At 36.7% G+C, this 18085-nt stretch overlaps 1 protein-coding gene across 1 annotated transcript in view; it reads left to right on the plus strand.

Annotated features, from left to right (window-relative positions):
- The window catches only part of ITCH (itchy E3 ubiquitin protein ligase), a 71201-nt gene that overhangs the window by 30681 nt on the left and 22435 nt on the right, over nucleotides 1-18085 (plus strand). The window contains exons 8-12 of the mRNA XM_065893342.1: nucleotides 32-127; nucleotides 1991-2165; nucleotides 7064-7133; nucleotides 12547-12631; nucleotides 15868-15996. Of these exons, the coding sequence (XP_065749414.1) occupies nucleotides 32-127; nucleotides 1991-2165; nucleotides 7064-7133; nucleotides 12547-12631; nucleotides 15868-15996 (555 nt within the window). The remainder of the gene's footprint in view (nucleotides 1-31; nucleotides 128-1990; nucleotides 2166-7063; nucleotides 7134-12546; nucleotides 12632-15867; nucleotides 15997-18085) is intronic.

Consider the following 18085-nt stretch of genomic DNA (forward strand, 5'->3'; position numbering starts at 1 on the left):
AGCATATCAGCTTTTTAATTTTATGTTTAAGTTGGGAGCAGAGAGTGGACCAGCATGGACGAGTTTACTATGTAGATCATATTGAAAAAAGAACAACGTGGGATAGACCAGAACCTCTACCTCCTGGGTAAGTGTCTGTATTGAAGAAGAAAAAAAGTATTTATTCAGAACTATAGATTATATCTATACAAAAATCTTCCCTACCTTCCTACTTTTCCTCTTCTGTCGATCTTGTCTCTCTCTACTTTGTTTTATGATAGGTGCATATTAAAAAGAAGAGAGTCAGGGAATTGATTGGCCATGATGAATGACTTTTATTTTCACTCATTTCTGACCTAAAGAAAGATTCCATTTCCTTTGTGAACTTTTACCTGGATCAAACTGCAGGGTTTTAATTTTAGCTTTTTTTTTTTTAACTGTATAAGAATTATAGCCCCTATCCTATATATGGTAAAGTTCATATTATAAAAAACTAATATATAATAGTGAAGTCATTGCAAGATAGTTGGGGAAATATTAATATATTAATAAAATGAGGATATATTAATAGAATGTGTTAAGCATTTAACATTTATATTATAAAATAATTGGAATAAAAAATATTTTCATTTGAGGGAAGTCAGTAGCAAATCTGGGGAAATATTTAATCTTGCTAGTAATCTTAAATACACACCTAAAAAGTACAGTGTTGGTGAGACTGTAGAGGAACTTTACCTCATAACATTGCTAGTGGTAGTATAAGTTAGTTACAACCCTCACAGAAAGGATATATAACCATAATAATACCCATACCCTTAGTAACCCTTTCCAGGAAATTCATCCTAAAGAAATAATGCAAAGGAAGAAAGAAATTTTTGATATATAAATGGTATTTATTATTTTACTACAGTTGGTGCTCCAATATTGGAGGGGAAATATTGGGGGGAAAATTCCAAGATGTTTCAAAAGACAAAATTTTGAATTTTGAATTTCCCAAGCCCTGGCAACTATTTACATAACATTTTATTGACAGCTATTTACACAGCATTTACATTATATTAGGTATTACAAGTAATCCAGAGATGATTAAAGTATACTGGATGATGTGCCTGGTTATATGCAAATACTATGCCATTTTATATGAGGGACTTGAGTATCTGAGGAGTGTTCTGGAACCAATTCTGTATTTGTAATATTAGACTAGTAGGCATAACCCTAAATAATCAACCAGGTAGACATCACCAAGTTATTTTATCAACGTTCACTTGATAAGTTATGTACCCATTTGAAATGATAAATAAGATAGTTGTATTCTTGTGAAAAAGGGCTTTTTCTGACATCTGTGAAAAGCACCCTCTCTCCCCCCCTTCTGCGTGTGTGTGTGTGTATGTGTGTATGTTTCTGTCCCTATTAGGATTGCAACAGTCAAAAGAACATTTGAAAGAAAGAAAATGAGAGGTTTTGTCTTAATGATTGTTTGAGACTCAATCAGTAAGATACATTCTGTTTTAAAAACCTGATACACCTTAACTTTTAAGAAAGAAATTTTTACACACATTCCTCTTAAGTTCACTTATAGACCATTTAAAATATATAAATTAGGGCTTCCCTGGTGGCGCAGTGGTTGAGAGTCTTCCTGCTGATGCAGGAGACACGAGTTCGTGCCCCGGTCTGGGAATATCCCACATGCTGCGGAGCGGCTGGGCCCGTGAGCCATGGCCGCTGAGCCTGTGCGTCCAGAGCCTGTGCTCCACAACGGGAGAGGCCACAGCAGTGAGAGGCCCGTGTACCGCAAAAAAAAAAAAAAAAAATATATATATATATATATATATATATATATATATATATATATATATATATATATATAAAATAAAACACTTCAGGTAAATCAAAAGTAGTATTGCAAGGGAAATTCTTACCAAACCTGTACCAGGGCTAAAATGAAGTCCTGTTTAATTCTTATCTGTTTCATGAGTATTTGTTGAATCCAGTTGTTTTTGTCCTGATTTAGCTGGGAACGGCGGGTTGACAACATGGGACGTATTTATTATGTTGACCATTTCACAAGAACAACGACGTGGCAGAGGCCAACATTGGAATCCGTCCGGAACTATGAACAGTGGCAGCTCCAACGTAGTCAGCTTCAAGGAGCTATGCAGCAGTTTAACCAGAGGTTCATTTATGGGGTGAGCATATGTACTTGCATTATAAACTTCACGAGTGTTTGATTTTTAACCTTTTCTTGCATATGAAATGTAAAGCAGTAAAAAGAAAGTACAAGTAGGATGGCAACCCAGTTGTTGCTGTTGATAGGTTATTATTTTTAGACCTTGTTTACAGTATTCTGTGTAGGTGATTTATTCTTTTCTTTTTAAAAATTCCGGAAGTTCAACCTCCTTTGCTTTGTTACTGTTGAAAATAAAAAAGAAGTTAGGACAACTTAAAATTCATTTACAAAAGAATAGTAAAAATAAATCCAAGCAGTTTAAAAAGTAAACAGTTCTGAATTTAATACTGCCTAACTTAGCAGAACATTAGATGGCTTGGGTCTAATAGCACCTGACTCAATTGTAGTGAACTAATGATAGAATTGAATCATTTTGTAACATATAAACGTAATATTTATGCAATAATTATTTGGTGCTGTGGGAGACTAAAGAAATTTGATTCCTTATAGGATGATGTTAAATATATTATTATGGCTTTAAAACCATATTATCTTTGGTATCAAAACATCTTATTTCTGGAAATGGTTTAAATTTTACATAAACCAACTCTCCAAGAGTTCAAGAGAAGCTGACCCTCTCCATTTTCATCTCTTCTCTTCTACTACCGTCAGTATCATCCCTGTTAGAATCCATAAGAGTAAATTCCTATTCTTACTAGGCATTACCTTTTTTTTGCCTTTTCTCCATATTTCTGTTTCTTGGACCTCATCATCATCATAATCACTCACTGATGTAGATAAATGCACCTTTATCAGCAGGTTTCCCTTCACTACCTGGTTATGACTAAAATAACTTTCTTTCACGCAACAGTTTTTCTTGCCACCTTCTGTCACAGCAGAAGATAGCTGTCACTATCTTCCCCTTCCCAGTGGTTTTAGAGTTGAAATTAATTTTTGTCTCGTCTACTTTACCGTTTTCGTTTTATTTTCTCCAATGCTGTTTTACATCTTCCTTTCTTTCTAAATTATAATCACCTTTGGTATGCCTGGCCAAATTTCTTTTAGGTTTGAATACCTAGCTTGCCTGCCTTCTTAAAAGCTAGTTTCCACATAGGTGTCCAGTGGAAAGAGCATGGGCTTTGGAGTCAGATACATCTGGGTTCAAATCCTGGTTCCACAGTTACTTTCTCTATATGACTTTGAGTAAGTTACTTAACCTCATCAAGACTCATTTACTTTATCTATACAATAGATCCATATATAAAATTACCTCAGAGGGTTTTTTTTTTTGACGATTCTGTAAAATAAAGTTCCTAATATATTTGGCACATACTGGTTACATAGAAATGTTAGTTTTCAACTTTTTTCTCCCTCATATCCACAATTGCAAATGTGCCCTTTATCTCACTTTTATAATACATGATCTTTTTTTTAATACATTTATTTATTTATTCATTTATTTAATTTTTGGCTGCATTGGGTCTTTGCTGGTGCACACGGGTTTTCTCTAGTTGCTGAGAGCGGGGGCTACTCTTTGTTGCAGTGCATGGGCTTCTCGTTGTGGTGGCTTCAGTAGTTGTGGCTCGCGGGCTCTAGAGCACAGGCTCAGTAGTTGTGGCACACGGGCTTAGTTGCTCCACGGCATGTGGGATCTTCCCAGACCAGGGCTCGAACCCGTGTCCCCTGCATTGGCAGGCGGATTCTTAACCACTGCACCACCAGGGAAGCCCCTATAATATATGATCTTTTATTTATTTTTATTTTCATTGAAGTATAGTTGGTTTACGATATTATATTAGTTTCAGGTGTACAACATAGTTATTCAAATTTTTATAGATTATATTCCATTTAAAATTGTTATAAAATAGTGACTATATTCCCTGTGCTACACAATATATTCGTTGTAGCTTATTTATTTTGTACGTAGTAGTTTGTACCTCTTAATCCCCTACCCCTATCTTGCCCCTCCCCCTTTCCCTCTTCCCACTGGTAACTACTAGTTCTCTATATCTGTGAGTCTTTTTCTATTTTGTTCATTCGTTTTAGTTTTTAGGTTCCATATATAAGTGGTAACATACAGTATTAGTCTTCCTCTGACTTATTTCACTAAGCATAATACCCTCCAGATTCATCCATGTTGTTGCAAATGGCAAAATGTCCTTTTTTTGGCTGAGTAGTATTCCATTGTGTATATATACCACATATTCTTTAGCCATTCATCTGTTGATGGATACTTTTTTTACTTCCATATCTTTCTTGGCTATTGTAAATAAAGCTGCTGTGAACATGGGGGTGCATGTATCTTTTTGAATTAGTGTTTTTGTTTTCTTCAGATATATATATCCAGGAGTGGAATTGCTGGATCATATGGTAGTTCTATTTTTGGTCTTTTTTTTCTTTGGCCACACCATGTGACATGCAGGATCTTAGTTCCCTGAGCAGGGATTGAACCTGTGCCCCCTGCAGTGGAAGCACGAAGAAGTCTTAACCACTGGACCACCAGGGAAGTCCCTGCTTTTAGTATTTTGAGGAACCTCCATACTGTATTCCAAAGTAGCTGCACCAATTTACATTTCTACCAATAGTGTACAGGATTCCCTTTTTCTTTACATCCTCACCAACATTTGTTTTGTGATGTTTTCAGTGATAACCATTTTGATGGGTGTGAGGTGATATCTCATTTGTGGTTTTGATTAGTGATGTTGAGCATCTTTTCATGTGCCTGTTGGCCATCTGTATGTCTAGTACATGACCTTTAAAAACACTCTTTTTAAAGACAGATTTAGCAGATTCTTGGAGCACCTACAGTGTGTATTGCTTTATTGTAAACTTGATCAATTAAATACTCAGAGTCTTTGGAACTTTTCTAGAATTGCAGCTTTTACTCATCAAACATTTTCTTGTCTTTTTTTTTTCTTCTATCCAAATTCTTACTCTTTGCTCTTGTTATAAAGTGGTTCTAAATTATAAAGAACTTAAACAGCCTATTTTAGTTATGAACTGAATTGAACATTCTTAATACCAGCTACTTAAAAAGTGGTGGGGTGTTGCTGATAAAGTCTGTTTATTGGGTAGATGCAGTGGCCTTTGTTCTGACCATGGTTACGGGGGCAGTAGATGCTCATACACCTAGCTTGCTTTTTTTTTTCTTTCGGTACGCGGGCCTCTCACTGTTGTGGCCTCTCCCGTTGCGGAGCACAGGCTCCGGACGCACAGGCTCAGCGGCCATGGCTCACGGGCCCAGCCGCTCCGTGGTATGTGGGATATTCCCGGACCGGGGCACAAACCCGTGTCCCCTGCATCGGCAGGCGGACGGACTCTCAACCACTGCGCCACCAGGGAAGCCCTACACCTAGCATTTTTAACCTCAGAATGGATAATGGATCACTGCGTAATGGCTCTGGCCCATGGTTTCATTGTGCCTGTACCCCCCACCTTATCTGTCCAGGGAGAGCCTGTGGGATAGGCTTGGGTCTTAGAAAATTATCAAAACAGATTGTCATATGCCAGACTACTCCGACCTGTTGTGTAACCAGGGTTCAAACCTTGTGTAGTGTTTCTCCTTGGTTACCCTGTTTTCATTATTGTGTGTGTCAGGAGGAGCAAGGCCACTGCTTGACAGGTCTGTCTTCCAAGAGCTTTTAAATGAGAAATGGAATATATCTCATATGCTTTTAAAACTTTTTTAGTCAGTTAACCTAGTTGCTGTAATAAGTCATTGACATGGGGGCGGGGGTTTGGCAGGAAAGGACCGACAGTGGGGGAAACTGCTATAAATTTAGACTAAACCAAATGCAGTATGATGACTTTGTTTGGATTCTGATTTGACCCAGTAAGCAACCAGAGATATTTAATTAGGGATTGTGTATTAGATGATAAAATTAACATAGATTCTTTGCTAGGTATGATAATGATATTGTGGTTGTATAAGAAAATGTTCACAAATTTTAGAAAGGCATACTAAAATACATAGGAGTGAAATGATGACTGCTTTTTTTTTTGCTTCAGCAAAGAATATGGAAGAAAAATAAAGAAATGTGGTAGTTTTGGTAATTGTTGAATCTCATTGCTGGGTATATGGGGTGCACTGTCTTATTTTACTTGTGAGTTTATTTTCCATAATTTTTTTTTGAAGCAGTTAGTCTATTATTTATTTGCCTTATCTTACTTAAAGGAGAAAGGGCTTAACCACATCTTACTGAAAGACCACAAAGTATCCCCCACTTCATTATACATTTAAACTAAAACACAGTCATTAACCCTTCACACTACACACTCAGTATGACTTCTGCTTCTCTTTTTCCAGTGGTTGACTCCTTTCCTTTTATCTAACCAAACCTCTCTCTCCACCAATGTGATAATTTCAAACAAATTTAAGAAGTCTTCTATACAGTTCTAGGCTTGTCATCTCCTTCCAACTGGAATTCTTTTCTTTTGCTCATCTGACAGCCTGTTCTTCCTGCTCCCCCAACTCTCTTCTCACAATTCTTTGTATATACCATGTCCTGTATATGATCCTCTATTTTTGAGTTATAAATACAAAATTTTTCTTAGCCAGCTGATGACTCTGAGTACTGTTATTTATAAGTAACTCTTGGGAGATTTATGTATTTCTCTAATTTACTGATTTGGAGCTAAAGAAGGGGAAAAAATGGTCATTTGGGTGTAAAATTACTTGTAATATTTGAATTTCAAATAGTTTCAAATGTTAAATAATGTTGACAAAGTTTTTTTCTTCGTGAGAGTGCACTGGCTTTTATTCTTGACCTTGTCATACTTCTCTAAGATGTGAACTCTGTAAGAGTATGTTATGTTGCACATGGCCAGGGAAAGGCATATCAGAATTCATAAGCCTGCTCTCAAGTTATCTGTTTAAGTTGTTCATTATTTCACCATTTTGGGGGTTGTTCTTTTTAGAATCAAGACTTGTTTGCTACATCACAAAATAAAGAATTTGATCCCCTGGGTCCCCTGCCACCTGGATGGGGTAAGTCACATGGATTTTTAAATTGAATTCAGTTATTTTAACAATTAGGTATTTATGGATAGATGATATACCCTGCGCTTGCTTCAGTGAATATCTGGAAAGCTTTTGGGGTGTGTTGGTTTAATTCAGAGTGCCAGATAGGCATTTGATTTCCCAAAAGTTCTAAGTTACTCTTCTAAAATATAAAAATATTTTGCCCACTCAGCATAAGAAATGGATTATGATACACATGAAAGTCTGGATGGACCTCAAGGGCATTATGCTTAGTGAAAAAAATCCATTTCAAAATATTGTATATTGTGTTATTCAATTTGTATAACATTCTCGAAATGACAAAACTATAGAGATGAGAAATAGATTAGTAGTTGCCAGGAGACAGAGCCACTGGTAGGTGGTTACAAACATAGGAGGTAACGTAAGTGGTTCTTATGTAGTGGTGGAACAGTTCTATATCTTGACCATGGTGGTGATTACACAAATCTGTACATGAAATAAAAGTGCATAGAACTGTATGTTTACATAAATGAATTCAAACTTTAAAAATTAATGAAAATTGAATAAAGTTCGTAGTCAACAGTAATGTACCAGTGTCAATTTTCTGATTTTGATATTGTGCTATAGCTACATAAAATGTCACCATTGGAGGAAACTGGTTGAAGGGGGTATATGAGATTCTTTGAACAATTTTTGCAGTATGCTGTAATACTTATTTCAAAATAAAAAGCTTTAAAGATATTTTGATCATATTGGTGCTTCGAAAACACAGTTCAGAGGTTGATTGAGTTGATGTTGTCTGAAAGAACAGTGGAAGGGGGAACATATTGGGGTGGTGACTGTGTCCTGCATGAGCATGCTCTGTTATCAAGTATCTTAGTTATTAAAACTTTTTATAGACTTTAAGATGAGCCTGCCCTACCAGATTATTTTATATCCATTATATAAGTCATAGAGCTGTAGCAAGTTTCCAGAGTAAACACGGCAATATAGAAACAGTTTTGCACGGAAGAGAAAGAGAATACCGAAAGTGCAAAACAGCAAAGTAAAGCCATTTATGGAACCAGTTGAAGTTTTATCTTCAGGAGCTGCAGATATTTCAGAAAGTGATATTTCTAGATAGTCTTGTTGGGAAACATCAGTTTCTAAGATAGATTGCTCTAGCATTACTTTATTTAGGAATGGAGGGGAAAAAATTGATGTCAGTGTCATATGAATCTGGGCAATAAATGATACTGGCTATGTAAGCCTGCTTTTCAGTTACCCCATTGCCCTTAAAGATATTTATCCCTAGCATTCTTAGGAGTCAAAGAAGTAAAAAGATATAATAGTTCATAGTTATAACTATTATTGTCACTAGCTTGTAGCAAAGGGAAGGCATATGAAAGTTGTGAATTTCTGTCTTTACCAGTGTCTGGTAGTTTAGTAAGGAGTCTTTTGGATCTGTGGGAGCCTTGTAATGGACAGTTTATTGTTGGTATGAAGTACTTCAGAAGAAGGGATGTTGTTCTTTTGAGGCATATTGAACTAGACCTGCTTGGTTGCATTCCCAGACATGGATGGTCTTCTCAGCTTTATTTCTAGAGTTGTTTTATGTTTGTGTTACAGAGGAGAAACGATATACCTGTAGGTCGTGTATTCATCCTCTTAATTTTAGTGCAGAAAAACCATGACCTGATTGGCTTTTGTTGGAAACACAAACTATTTTGCTCCTTCTCCAGGGCAGCTGTTAAGAAAAATTGTTTCTCGCTCAAAGAAGCATGAATTGGAGGCTATGTTGCCTTTATTTGTAAAGCTTTTCTTGCAAATCTGGTCCTTGTCTTCTGTATTTATTATTATCCTCAACATCAGTATTTCTCATTTTTACTTTAGCCAACAACACCTCCATAAAATACGGTCTCTAGAGGCCCAATTCCAGCTTATGTATGTTATCAGAATTTTGCCTTGGTTATTTTACATTCTGCTTATTTTTAGGTTTCATACTCCTGAAGTTGAAGTGCAACCCCTCCCCCTTCTTAAATGAGTTCCCGACCATCCTATTATTTAGACTGATTACTGCTTTATGATTCTCTGCCTTTGGGGCATATGCATTATTTGTTGAGCCAGTGACAGCACTGGTACTATCACAACTGAGAACCACCCAGAAGACCCTGAGCATTGATCCAGGAAATAAAATCCCAGTTTACAGCCTGTGTTGATGTTCTAAAGTTGTTAGCATTATTTTTGTGACACCATGTATCCAGCTTCTTCACCCTTTCAGACTTCTGTATGCTAGGACTAGACATTACTACCTTACAAGCTGACAGTGAAGAATTTTTAACACATGCAAACTATAGAGGCTGGAGAACAAAGAATGCTTTTGGTTCAACAATATGTCTAATAGGGCTTTGTATAGAGGGTTTACCCATCAAGTATAAAGCTATTTTCTCATTTTCAGAGTTGCTATGAAAGAATACATAGAACAACAAGAAGCTTCTGTTTTTCAGTGTTTTATTCATCAAGTCAGGAAGTGGTTTGATGTGCATTCAGGCTTGGTGTTCAGTTATTTAGGAGTTGTTTACCATGTGATTTTTTTTGAACGAAGTAAGAAATCAACTCTGTAGTCACAGTACTTCTCACTAAGCAGGTGAGCCTTCAGTTTGCAAGCGCATCACCTTTGAAATTTTGGTTTTCACAGCCTCTTCCAAGAAATGCTTTTATCAATACTATATACTTAGAACAGACATAGAAATAAGTTTTCTATTAACTTTATCTTACCTCATGTTAGCTTTTTTATGTTTTGTTGGTTTTTAGTTTTAAAAATGTTTTTAAGCTTTTATTTAGAAAGCCTACCTAGTAAAATCACAACTACAAAGTGTGTGAGCTATAATCTAAGTGCACAAACTAAATATTTAAAATGTCAAACATATGTTTTTCACTGAAAAGAAAATTTGCTTAGTTAAAACAGTTAAAAATGAGGGACTTCTTGGTGGTCCAATGGGTAAGACTCTGTGCTCTCAGTGCAGGGGGCCGGGGTGCGATCCCTGGTCAGGAAACTAGATCCCACATGCATGCCGCAGCTGAGAGTTTGCATGCTGTAACTAAGAAGTCTGCATGCCGCAGCTAAAGAGCCTGCACGCTGCAATGAAGATCCTGTGTGCCACAACTAAGACCCAGTGCAGTCTAAATAAATAAATTTTTTTTTTTAAAAAAAAAGACTTTTAAAAATGATAAAACCAAAGCACACAAAACAAGTTCGGGAATAAGGCAAAATTACACCAAAGCCTTAAATCTGTTCATCTGAAAGGAAAGGAAAAAGGAATAATCTCCATGCCATCCCTAGCTTCATGCCACCATTCAGTAAACACTGACCATGGGTAAGAAGAGGGTGTCCTTAGCTGAGGTCAGTAACTCACCAGCTCTGATGTGGTTGGCAGGGTGCTCCGACTTCAGAACCCTTGGAGAACCCAGGCAGTGACTCTGTTCATGTTAGCTTTTTGAGGAGAGAATATCTGGCCTTGAAATCTGAACTTACGTGGCAGTTAAAAGGTGAATATACGCTCAACTATGCACTTAGGATATTAATTTTAGATTATAAAAGTTACATAAAAATTACTTGTACACAAGAAATTTATTAATTCTGTAAGTGTATTTAAAAATTTAACTGCCAAGAACATTAACTTATTTGTTATTATGTAGCTACAACTGTGTAGCACTGTGGGTGCTTCTTTTTGCCTCAGAGACAGCTCTTAAAGTTGGTTACATGTTTCCACACTCAAGGTTCCATGACCAGCAAAGCCATTTTTATTATTCAGGTTGTGGCAGAAGATGCAGAGTCCATTTTCTGTATGTAATACACTCTAGAAGTTCTATTTCCATTTTAGGTCAGCTGATATAGAAACTACCTGAGATGTCAGGAGCAGATTCATGATACCAATATATCCCTTCTGTGCCACCTCCACCCCAACCCCTACCCCCTGCCCCAGTATCATCACTGCTACTTGCGATCATGGAGTCAGTCCTGGAGATAAGTTAAAAGTTACCAAACACTAACTTTACGAGGCTATATAATTTGGCCTAACACTCATTCTGCAATATCTTGCTTAAAGAAAGATCCAAAGGATCTAAATAAATATTGTTTGAAAAACAAATGAACTTTCAAACCATAGGAAATAAAAATTGGCTTTATCGCCATGGAGTTAAGCTTAAATTTTTTTTTTTGAAAATTGCTAATTTTAAGATAACCATGCTTTGTAAAATGTGGGAATCCATTTCATACTATTGAATACTTCAGTTTTCATTTTTAGACATCTTGGCCAAATTTAAAAGATTCAGACACTGGAAGAGACTGTTCTTTTGAAGAATTAATTTGTAATGGATCAGAGAAGTCAATAGTTCAAAACAACAGAACTAGTATTAATATTAAAATTTCGAACCTAATTTGGTTATTAAAAGAGAAAATAATATCCACACATCTTGTAAACCTTAATGAGAAATCTCAAAGAAGTGGGGCAAATTGTGTAGAATGGGTATAAGAAAACAAGGAGAATTCTAAAGCAAGAGGCAGGTGGGTAAACAAGTAGCTGCTTCAGATACAGTAAATTAAAGAGCCAAGCCCTTCTGCCCAACCCTTGTGTAAAAAGTTAGTGTAGATATTTAGGATTTGGAAACTGGTTGTATTAAGAAACAGGATATATTTTGAAACTGTCTTTTCTAGTTGAATAATGCCTAGCATATAGCAAAGAAACAATTAAGTTATATCCCCCCATTGTATTTTAAGAATTGAGATGGTGTGATATGAAAAAAATCTCTGAATGCAGACGTCAGTTTCCATCCTCTAGCTGCTACTTAATTCTGAAATTTGGGGCAGATCTGAGTTACCATATCTTCAAAATAAACGAAAACTACCTACTCTGTGGGACTTTTAAGGTTAAAATGAGGTCATATATGCAGAATTAAAACAGTTAATTATTCTTGCTGCTGGTTGGATTGAACAGAAAGGTCCTACGGGCAGGGCATTGTGAATTATGTCTATTTAGTTTCTAGGACAGCACCAGGGACCGGTTTTGTGGAAGACAGTTTTTCCAGGGTGGGGGCAGGGGTGGTGGTGATGGGGAATGGTTCATGTGGTCATGCGAGCCAGCAAGCAATGGGGAGCAGCAGATGAAGCTTCGCTTGCTCACCCTCTGCTCACCTCTTCCTAACAGGCCGAGGACCCAGGGGTTGGGGACCCCTGTTTTAGGATAAAATGATATTTTATAACTTGAGTAAGTATGTGGATTTAATAGTGAGAGAATAAATTAAACCTTTAAAGTTGTGATTTAAAAACTACAAAATCAACAGAGCAGTGAGAAATGGGCAAAATCAGCTCATCTTATTTTAATTTGAGGAAGAAGACTATGCCAACTCTAATGCTTTGCCTTTTTCATTTGTTTTAAAGAGAAGAGAACGGACAACAATGGTAGAGTATATTTTGTCAACCACAATACTCGTATTACACAATGGGAAGACCCCAGAAATCAAGGGTAAGAACTTGCAGTTATTAGTGTATAGATAACTTCTTAAAGATTGTACCCTATTTCCAACTCAGTTATGAAAAACATCAAACCTACATATTCTTTCCCCAAAGGCCTTAATTACCCATATACTTAAGAGAAAAAAATTACACTATTACTTCCATATAATGAATGTGGGTTTCTTGAGAGTACAGGGGGGAAAAATACCTCGCTGGTATATATGAATATGTGTGTGTGTGTGTGTGTGTGTGTGTGTGTGTGTGTGTGTGTGTGTGTTTTCCCCCCCAAAATACCTGTTTGTTGTTAGTAAGACCAGATTACTAATTCTAAAGTGGGGTTTTGCAACCTGACATCTCTGGATAGAATTCAGGGAGTATGTGACTTAGAGGGGAAAAATACATACTCATTTTCAGTAACCTTTACCTGAAACTGAGTGTTCTTTCCATTATGATTGTAGGCCACAACCATAGTATTAGAACTAACAATGCCTAGGACTTTGCCACCAGTAGAAATCACAGGTTTTTAATATCTTTCTGCAGTTGTTGCAGATATCTCAAAATATTGTTTACACACATCATTACAAGAACTTGCTAGTTAATAAGCCACTAAAGAGATATATTATTTATTACAAGTTTATCTTTTTAATATTTATTATGTATATGTAATTGTTTTTCTTTATAACATTATGTGATAGTGTATGTATTAGTTTGCTAGAGCTGCTTTAACAAAGTACCACAAACTGAGTGACTTAAACAACAGAAACTTGTCTTATACATATTTTAGGAAGCTAGATAGAAGTTCAAGGTCAAGGTGTCAGCAGAGCTGTGCTCCCTCTGAAGGCACTAGGAAAGGATGTGTTCCAGGTCTCTCTTCTATCTTTGATAGTTCTTTGGCTTGTGCAGCGTAACTCCAGTGGCATTCTTCCTGTATGCATGTCTCAAGGTCCAAATTTCCCCCTTTAATAAGGACATTGATCATATTGGATTAGTGGCCCACCTTATTCCAGCATGATCTCATCTAATTACATCTTTAATAATCCTGTTTCCAAATAAGGTCGCATTCTGAGGTACTGAGTGTTAGGATTTCAGCAGAAGAATTTGTGGGCTGACACAATTCAGCCCATAACAATATGTAATGCTGTGTGTTTATCAGATTTCCAGAGGGTTCCATTCTGCAGGGAATTTGGTAAGCTATATAGTCAGAAGGCACAGTCCCCACAAAATTGACCTCACTTAAGACATCAGGCACAAGCTGGGAGGTCTCCAAGACTACTCTCACTTCAAACTGACTGACTACAAATTTAGGGTGTCTACCCAACCACTTTCAGGTTCAATAACTCACTAGAGAGACTAGAACTCTCTGAAACCTCTTATACTCACAGCCTCCTTTATTACAGGGAAGGGATACAAACTAGAACTAACAGAAGGAAGAGATGTATAGGGCAGAATCTGAGAGGGTTCCAAATGCCCAGAATTGATGTGGAACAGTATGTGTTGAGTATTGCCAACCAGGGAATCTCACCCTAGTCTCTAGTAACCAGAGTTTTTATTGGGGCTCCATGATGTACTGCCTGCATAGCTAACCTTTAGTTTCCAGCTCTTCCCCACAGTTTGGGCTAATACCTATAGTGTCTAGTTACTCCAGAGGTTAGAGCTGATATGGCATATTCCAAAGCCTCCCTCATAAATCACATGATTGACCGTCTGGTGTTCGAAGCCCCTAAGCAAACAAAGATACACTTGACAGGCAGGACATTCCAGAGGCCTAGAGATCATCTCCCAGTAGCTGAGGGCAGGGGTCTGACCTCTGTTTGGGCGTGATTAAATCTTCACATCTACCATAGGTCAGGGTTTTAAGAACCTCTATTTTAAAAGTGCGCTTTAAATTTAAAATCTATTTCTGGGTACCAGCAAATCACAACATTTTATGGAGTTATGGTATTTAACTTAAATATTTTCAATTTCTTAAAAAGGAATAATTAAGAATTTCATAGGTAACATTTCTAATTTCTCTTTAAAATTCTATCACTAAGGATAGAATAGACCATGTCACCTTTCTGTAATTTGCTACCATTTTTTTGTTCCCCCTTGGACCTTTAAAGTTTCAGAGCTAAAGTTAGAATCATATTTTTATAAATAATACAAATGACCCAGTTCTATCCAATTTGTTTTCAAGAAAACAACTTGTTACTGAGCCCATCTTGCAAATATGATTACAACAAATGAGAAGTGTTATCTTCTTAAATTTTTAGTAGTCTGTTTTGTCTGGCATTTGTATTTAGTTCTGTAAATATAGTTAAATGATCTTAACTTTTTGACATAGTTCACAAAGTACTGTTCTAGGCAATGGTTCTAAGCCTTTTGTTCTTCTGAAGTACACTTGAGGAAAGTGACACTCCTGTCAGCAGTAGTGGCTCTCTAAAACAGTGAGATTAAATGCCTCTAACCCCTCCTTTTCTTCCTTTCTGTTGTGAACTTGAACATTTCCATTGCTTTGCCTTCTCACCAGACCCACCAGATGAGAAAAATGAAACTGTAGAATAGAGAAAAATGAACTGGAAAATATGGATGAAACTTAGAACACTGAAGTTTAGAGAAATTAAGCAAGGTCTAAAGATAGGTATTAAGGAAGTGGGTAGGAATACTCCATTAAGAACAGTTGAGTTGCCTTAATAGGAATAATAGAGATTCTGGACAAGGGGAAGGGCTTCACTTGGAGGTTTGACAGACCATGTCTTGTTTAGGGAAATGGTGAGTAGGCGTACACTACACAGGGTTCATGGAAGGGAGTTGGAGGTAGAGTGCAGAGGTAAAACTGAAAGGAAACATAGAGGGCAGAGTATCAAGACAGAGTGAGGGCCAAATGGAGGAGTTTATGTCTTATAATTGGTTCGTGGTGAATAGTGATATCACTTTTAGAAGAGAAAGAATTTGTTCAGATCTCCATTTTAGTACTCTGTCAGCAATGTGAAATATGAGTACAGGACCAGAGTGAGACTAGAGGCAGCAAAACCAGTTAGACTGCTGTTAGGAAAGTTTAAAAGAGAGGTGAATGACTGATGGTTGATGGACCTGTTGACATGTTTAATATGCTTGTAGGATTTTAGTAAACAGGTGGAAAATACTGGACTAAATGGTTTTCTAGAAGATTTCTACCGCCTTTATGGGTATTTTTAGTTTCTGTACTTGGCAAACAAGGAACTCTTTAACATTTTTTGTTTATATATGTTTCTGTGTTTTATATAGTCAATTAAATGAAAAGCCCTTACCTGAAGGCTGGGAAATGAGGTTCACAGTAGATGGAATTCCATATTTTGTGGACCACAATAGAAGAACAACCACCTATATAGATCCCCGCACTGGAAAATCTGCCTTGTAAGTTTCCTGAATGTTTTGATTAAAAGTAAAACTGATTCCTAAGATTTTTATATAAAGATCTCAATTACCAAAGAGTGCTATTTCTTGAGGTGGCTTGCCTGTAGGTCTCTGATCACTAAATGTTTTGTATTTCCATTAGCTTCTTAAATATTTTCTCCTAGAGACTTTCCATATTTGTTATCATCTATTCACAGCATTAAATGAGAGTGTTTAGGAATTATCAGTACAGTACTGCTCACCAATTAATCCCTGATTCTGATACCTACTTTCTTTCATTTCTATCACCTTTTAACTTGAAAACTCCCATTACTTTTTCTTTTCCATTTTTGAAAAGTAACTGTGTTTTGTTGATTTGCTTAATATGTTTTGTTTAGGGTTTCTTATTTTTTAAATTATGGTCAAATAGACATAACAAAGTTGACCATTTTAGGTTTATATCTTAGTGGTGTTAAGTACACTTATTGCTGTGCAACCATCACCACAATCCATCTCTAACACTTTTTTATTATCCTATACTGAAACTCTGTACCCAGTAAACTGTAACTCTCCAGTCTCCCTTCTCCCCGAGTCCCTGATAAGTACTGTTGTACCTTCTGTTTCTGAATTTGACTAATCATACAATGTTTGTCCTTTGTGACTGGCTAATTTCACTTAGCATCATGTTTCCAAGGCTCATCCATGTTTTCGCTTGATTTTTTTTTTTTGCGGTACGCAGGCCTCTCACTGTTGTGGCCTCTCCCGTTGCGGAGCACAGGCTCCGGACGCGCAGGCTCAGTGGCCATGGCTTACGGGCCTAGCCGCTCCGCGGCATGCGGGATCTTCCCGGACCAGGACACGAACCCGTGTCCCCTGCATCGGCAGGCAGACTCTCAACCACTGTGCCACCAGAGAAGCCCTCATTTCTTTTTAAGACTGAATAATATTGCATTTTATGTATTACCACATTTTGTGTATACATGTGGTTCATGGACATTTGAGTTGTTTCCACCTTTCAGCTATTGTGAATGATGCTGTGAACATGAGGGTACAAATATCTGTTCAAGTTCTTGCTTTCAGTTCTTTTGCATATATATTCATAATTAGAATTGTTGAATCAAATTACAATTCTGTGGGTTTTTTTGTGACGTTGCCATACTGTTTTCCACAGTGAATGTACCGCTTTGCGTTCTCACTGATAGAGCACATGGGTTCCAGTTTTTCCACATCCATGCCAACAGTTGTTACTCTGTGTGTGTGTGTGTGTTTGTGTGTGTGTAATGCCATCCTAATTAGTATGAAATGGTATCTCATTGTGGTTTGTATTTCTCTAATGATTCATGATATTAAGCATCTTTTCATGTGCTTACTGACCATTTTTTGTATCTTAGAACAAATGTCTGTTTCAGTCCTTTGCCCAGTTTTGAATCAGGTTGTTTTTTGTTGAGCTTTAGAAGTTCTCTGTATATTCTGGATATTAATCCCTATCACATATGTCATTTGCAAATATTTTCTCCCATTCTGTGTATTTCCTAAGCATTTCATAGCTTTAGCTCTTACATTTAGACCTTGGATTCATTTTCAGTTAATTTTTGTAAATGGTTTTAGTAAGGGTTCAACTCCACTCTTTTGCAAGTGGATATCCAGTTTTGCCAGCACCATTTTGTTTAGTGGTCTTGGCACCCTTGTCAAAAACTATTTGACCATATATGTGAAGGTTGATTCTTGGCCTTTCTGTTCTATTTTTCTGTATGTCTGTGTTTATCCCAGCACCACACTGTTTTGACTGCTGTAGCTTTTACTAAATTTTGAAATCAGGAAATGTGAGTCCTCCAACTTGTTCTTTTTTGAGATTGTTTTGGCTTTTCAGGGTCCTTCTGAGATTCCATATGAACTTTAGGATGGGTTTTTCTATTTCTGCAAAAAAAAAAAAACAACAAAGACATTGGGATTTTGATAAGGATTGCATTGAAGTTTTCTTTGGTTAGTGTTGACATCTTAACAATATTAAGTCTTCTAATCCATGAACATAAGCTATCTTTACATTTATTTGTCTTCTTTATTTTCTTCCAGCAATGTTCTATAGTTTTCATTGTGCAAGTCTTTTACC

This window comes from Phocoena phocoena, chromosome 15, assembly GCF_963924675.1.
Source record: "Phocoena phocoena chromosome 15, mPhoPho1.1, whole genome shotgun sequence".
NCBI lineage: Eukaryota > Metazoa > Chordata > Mammalia > Artiodactyla > Phocoenidae > Phocoena > Phocoena phocoena.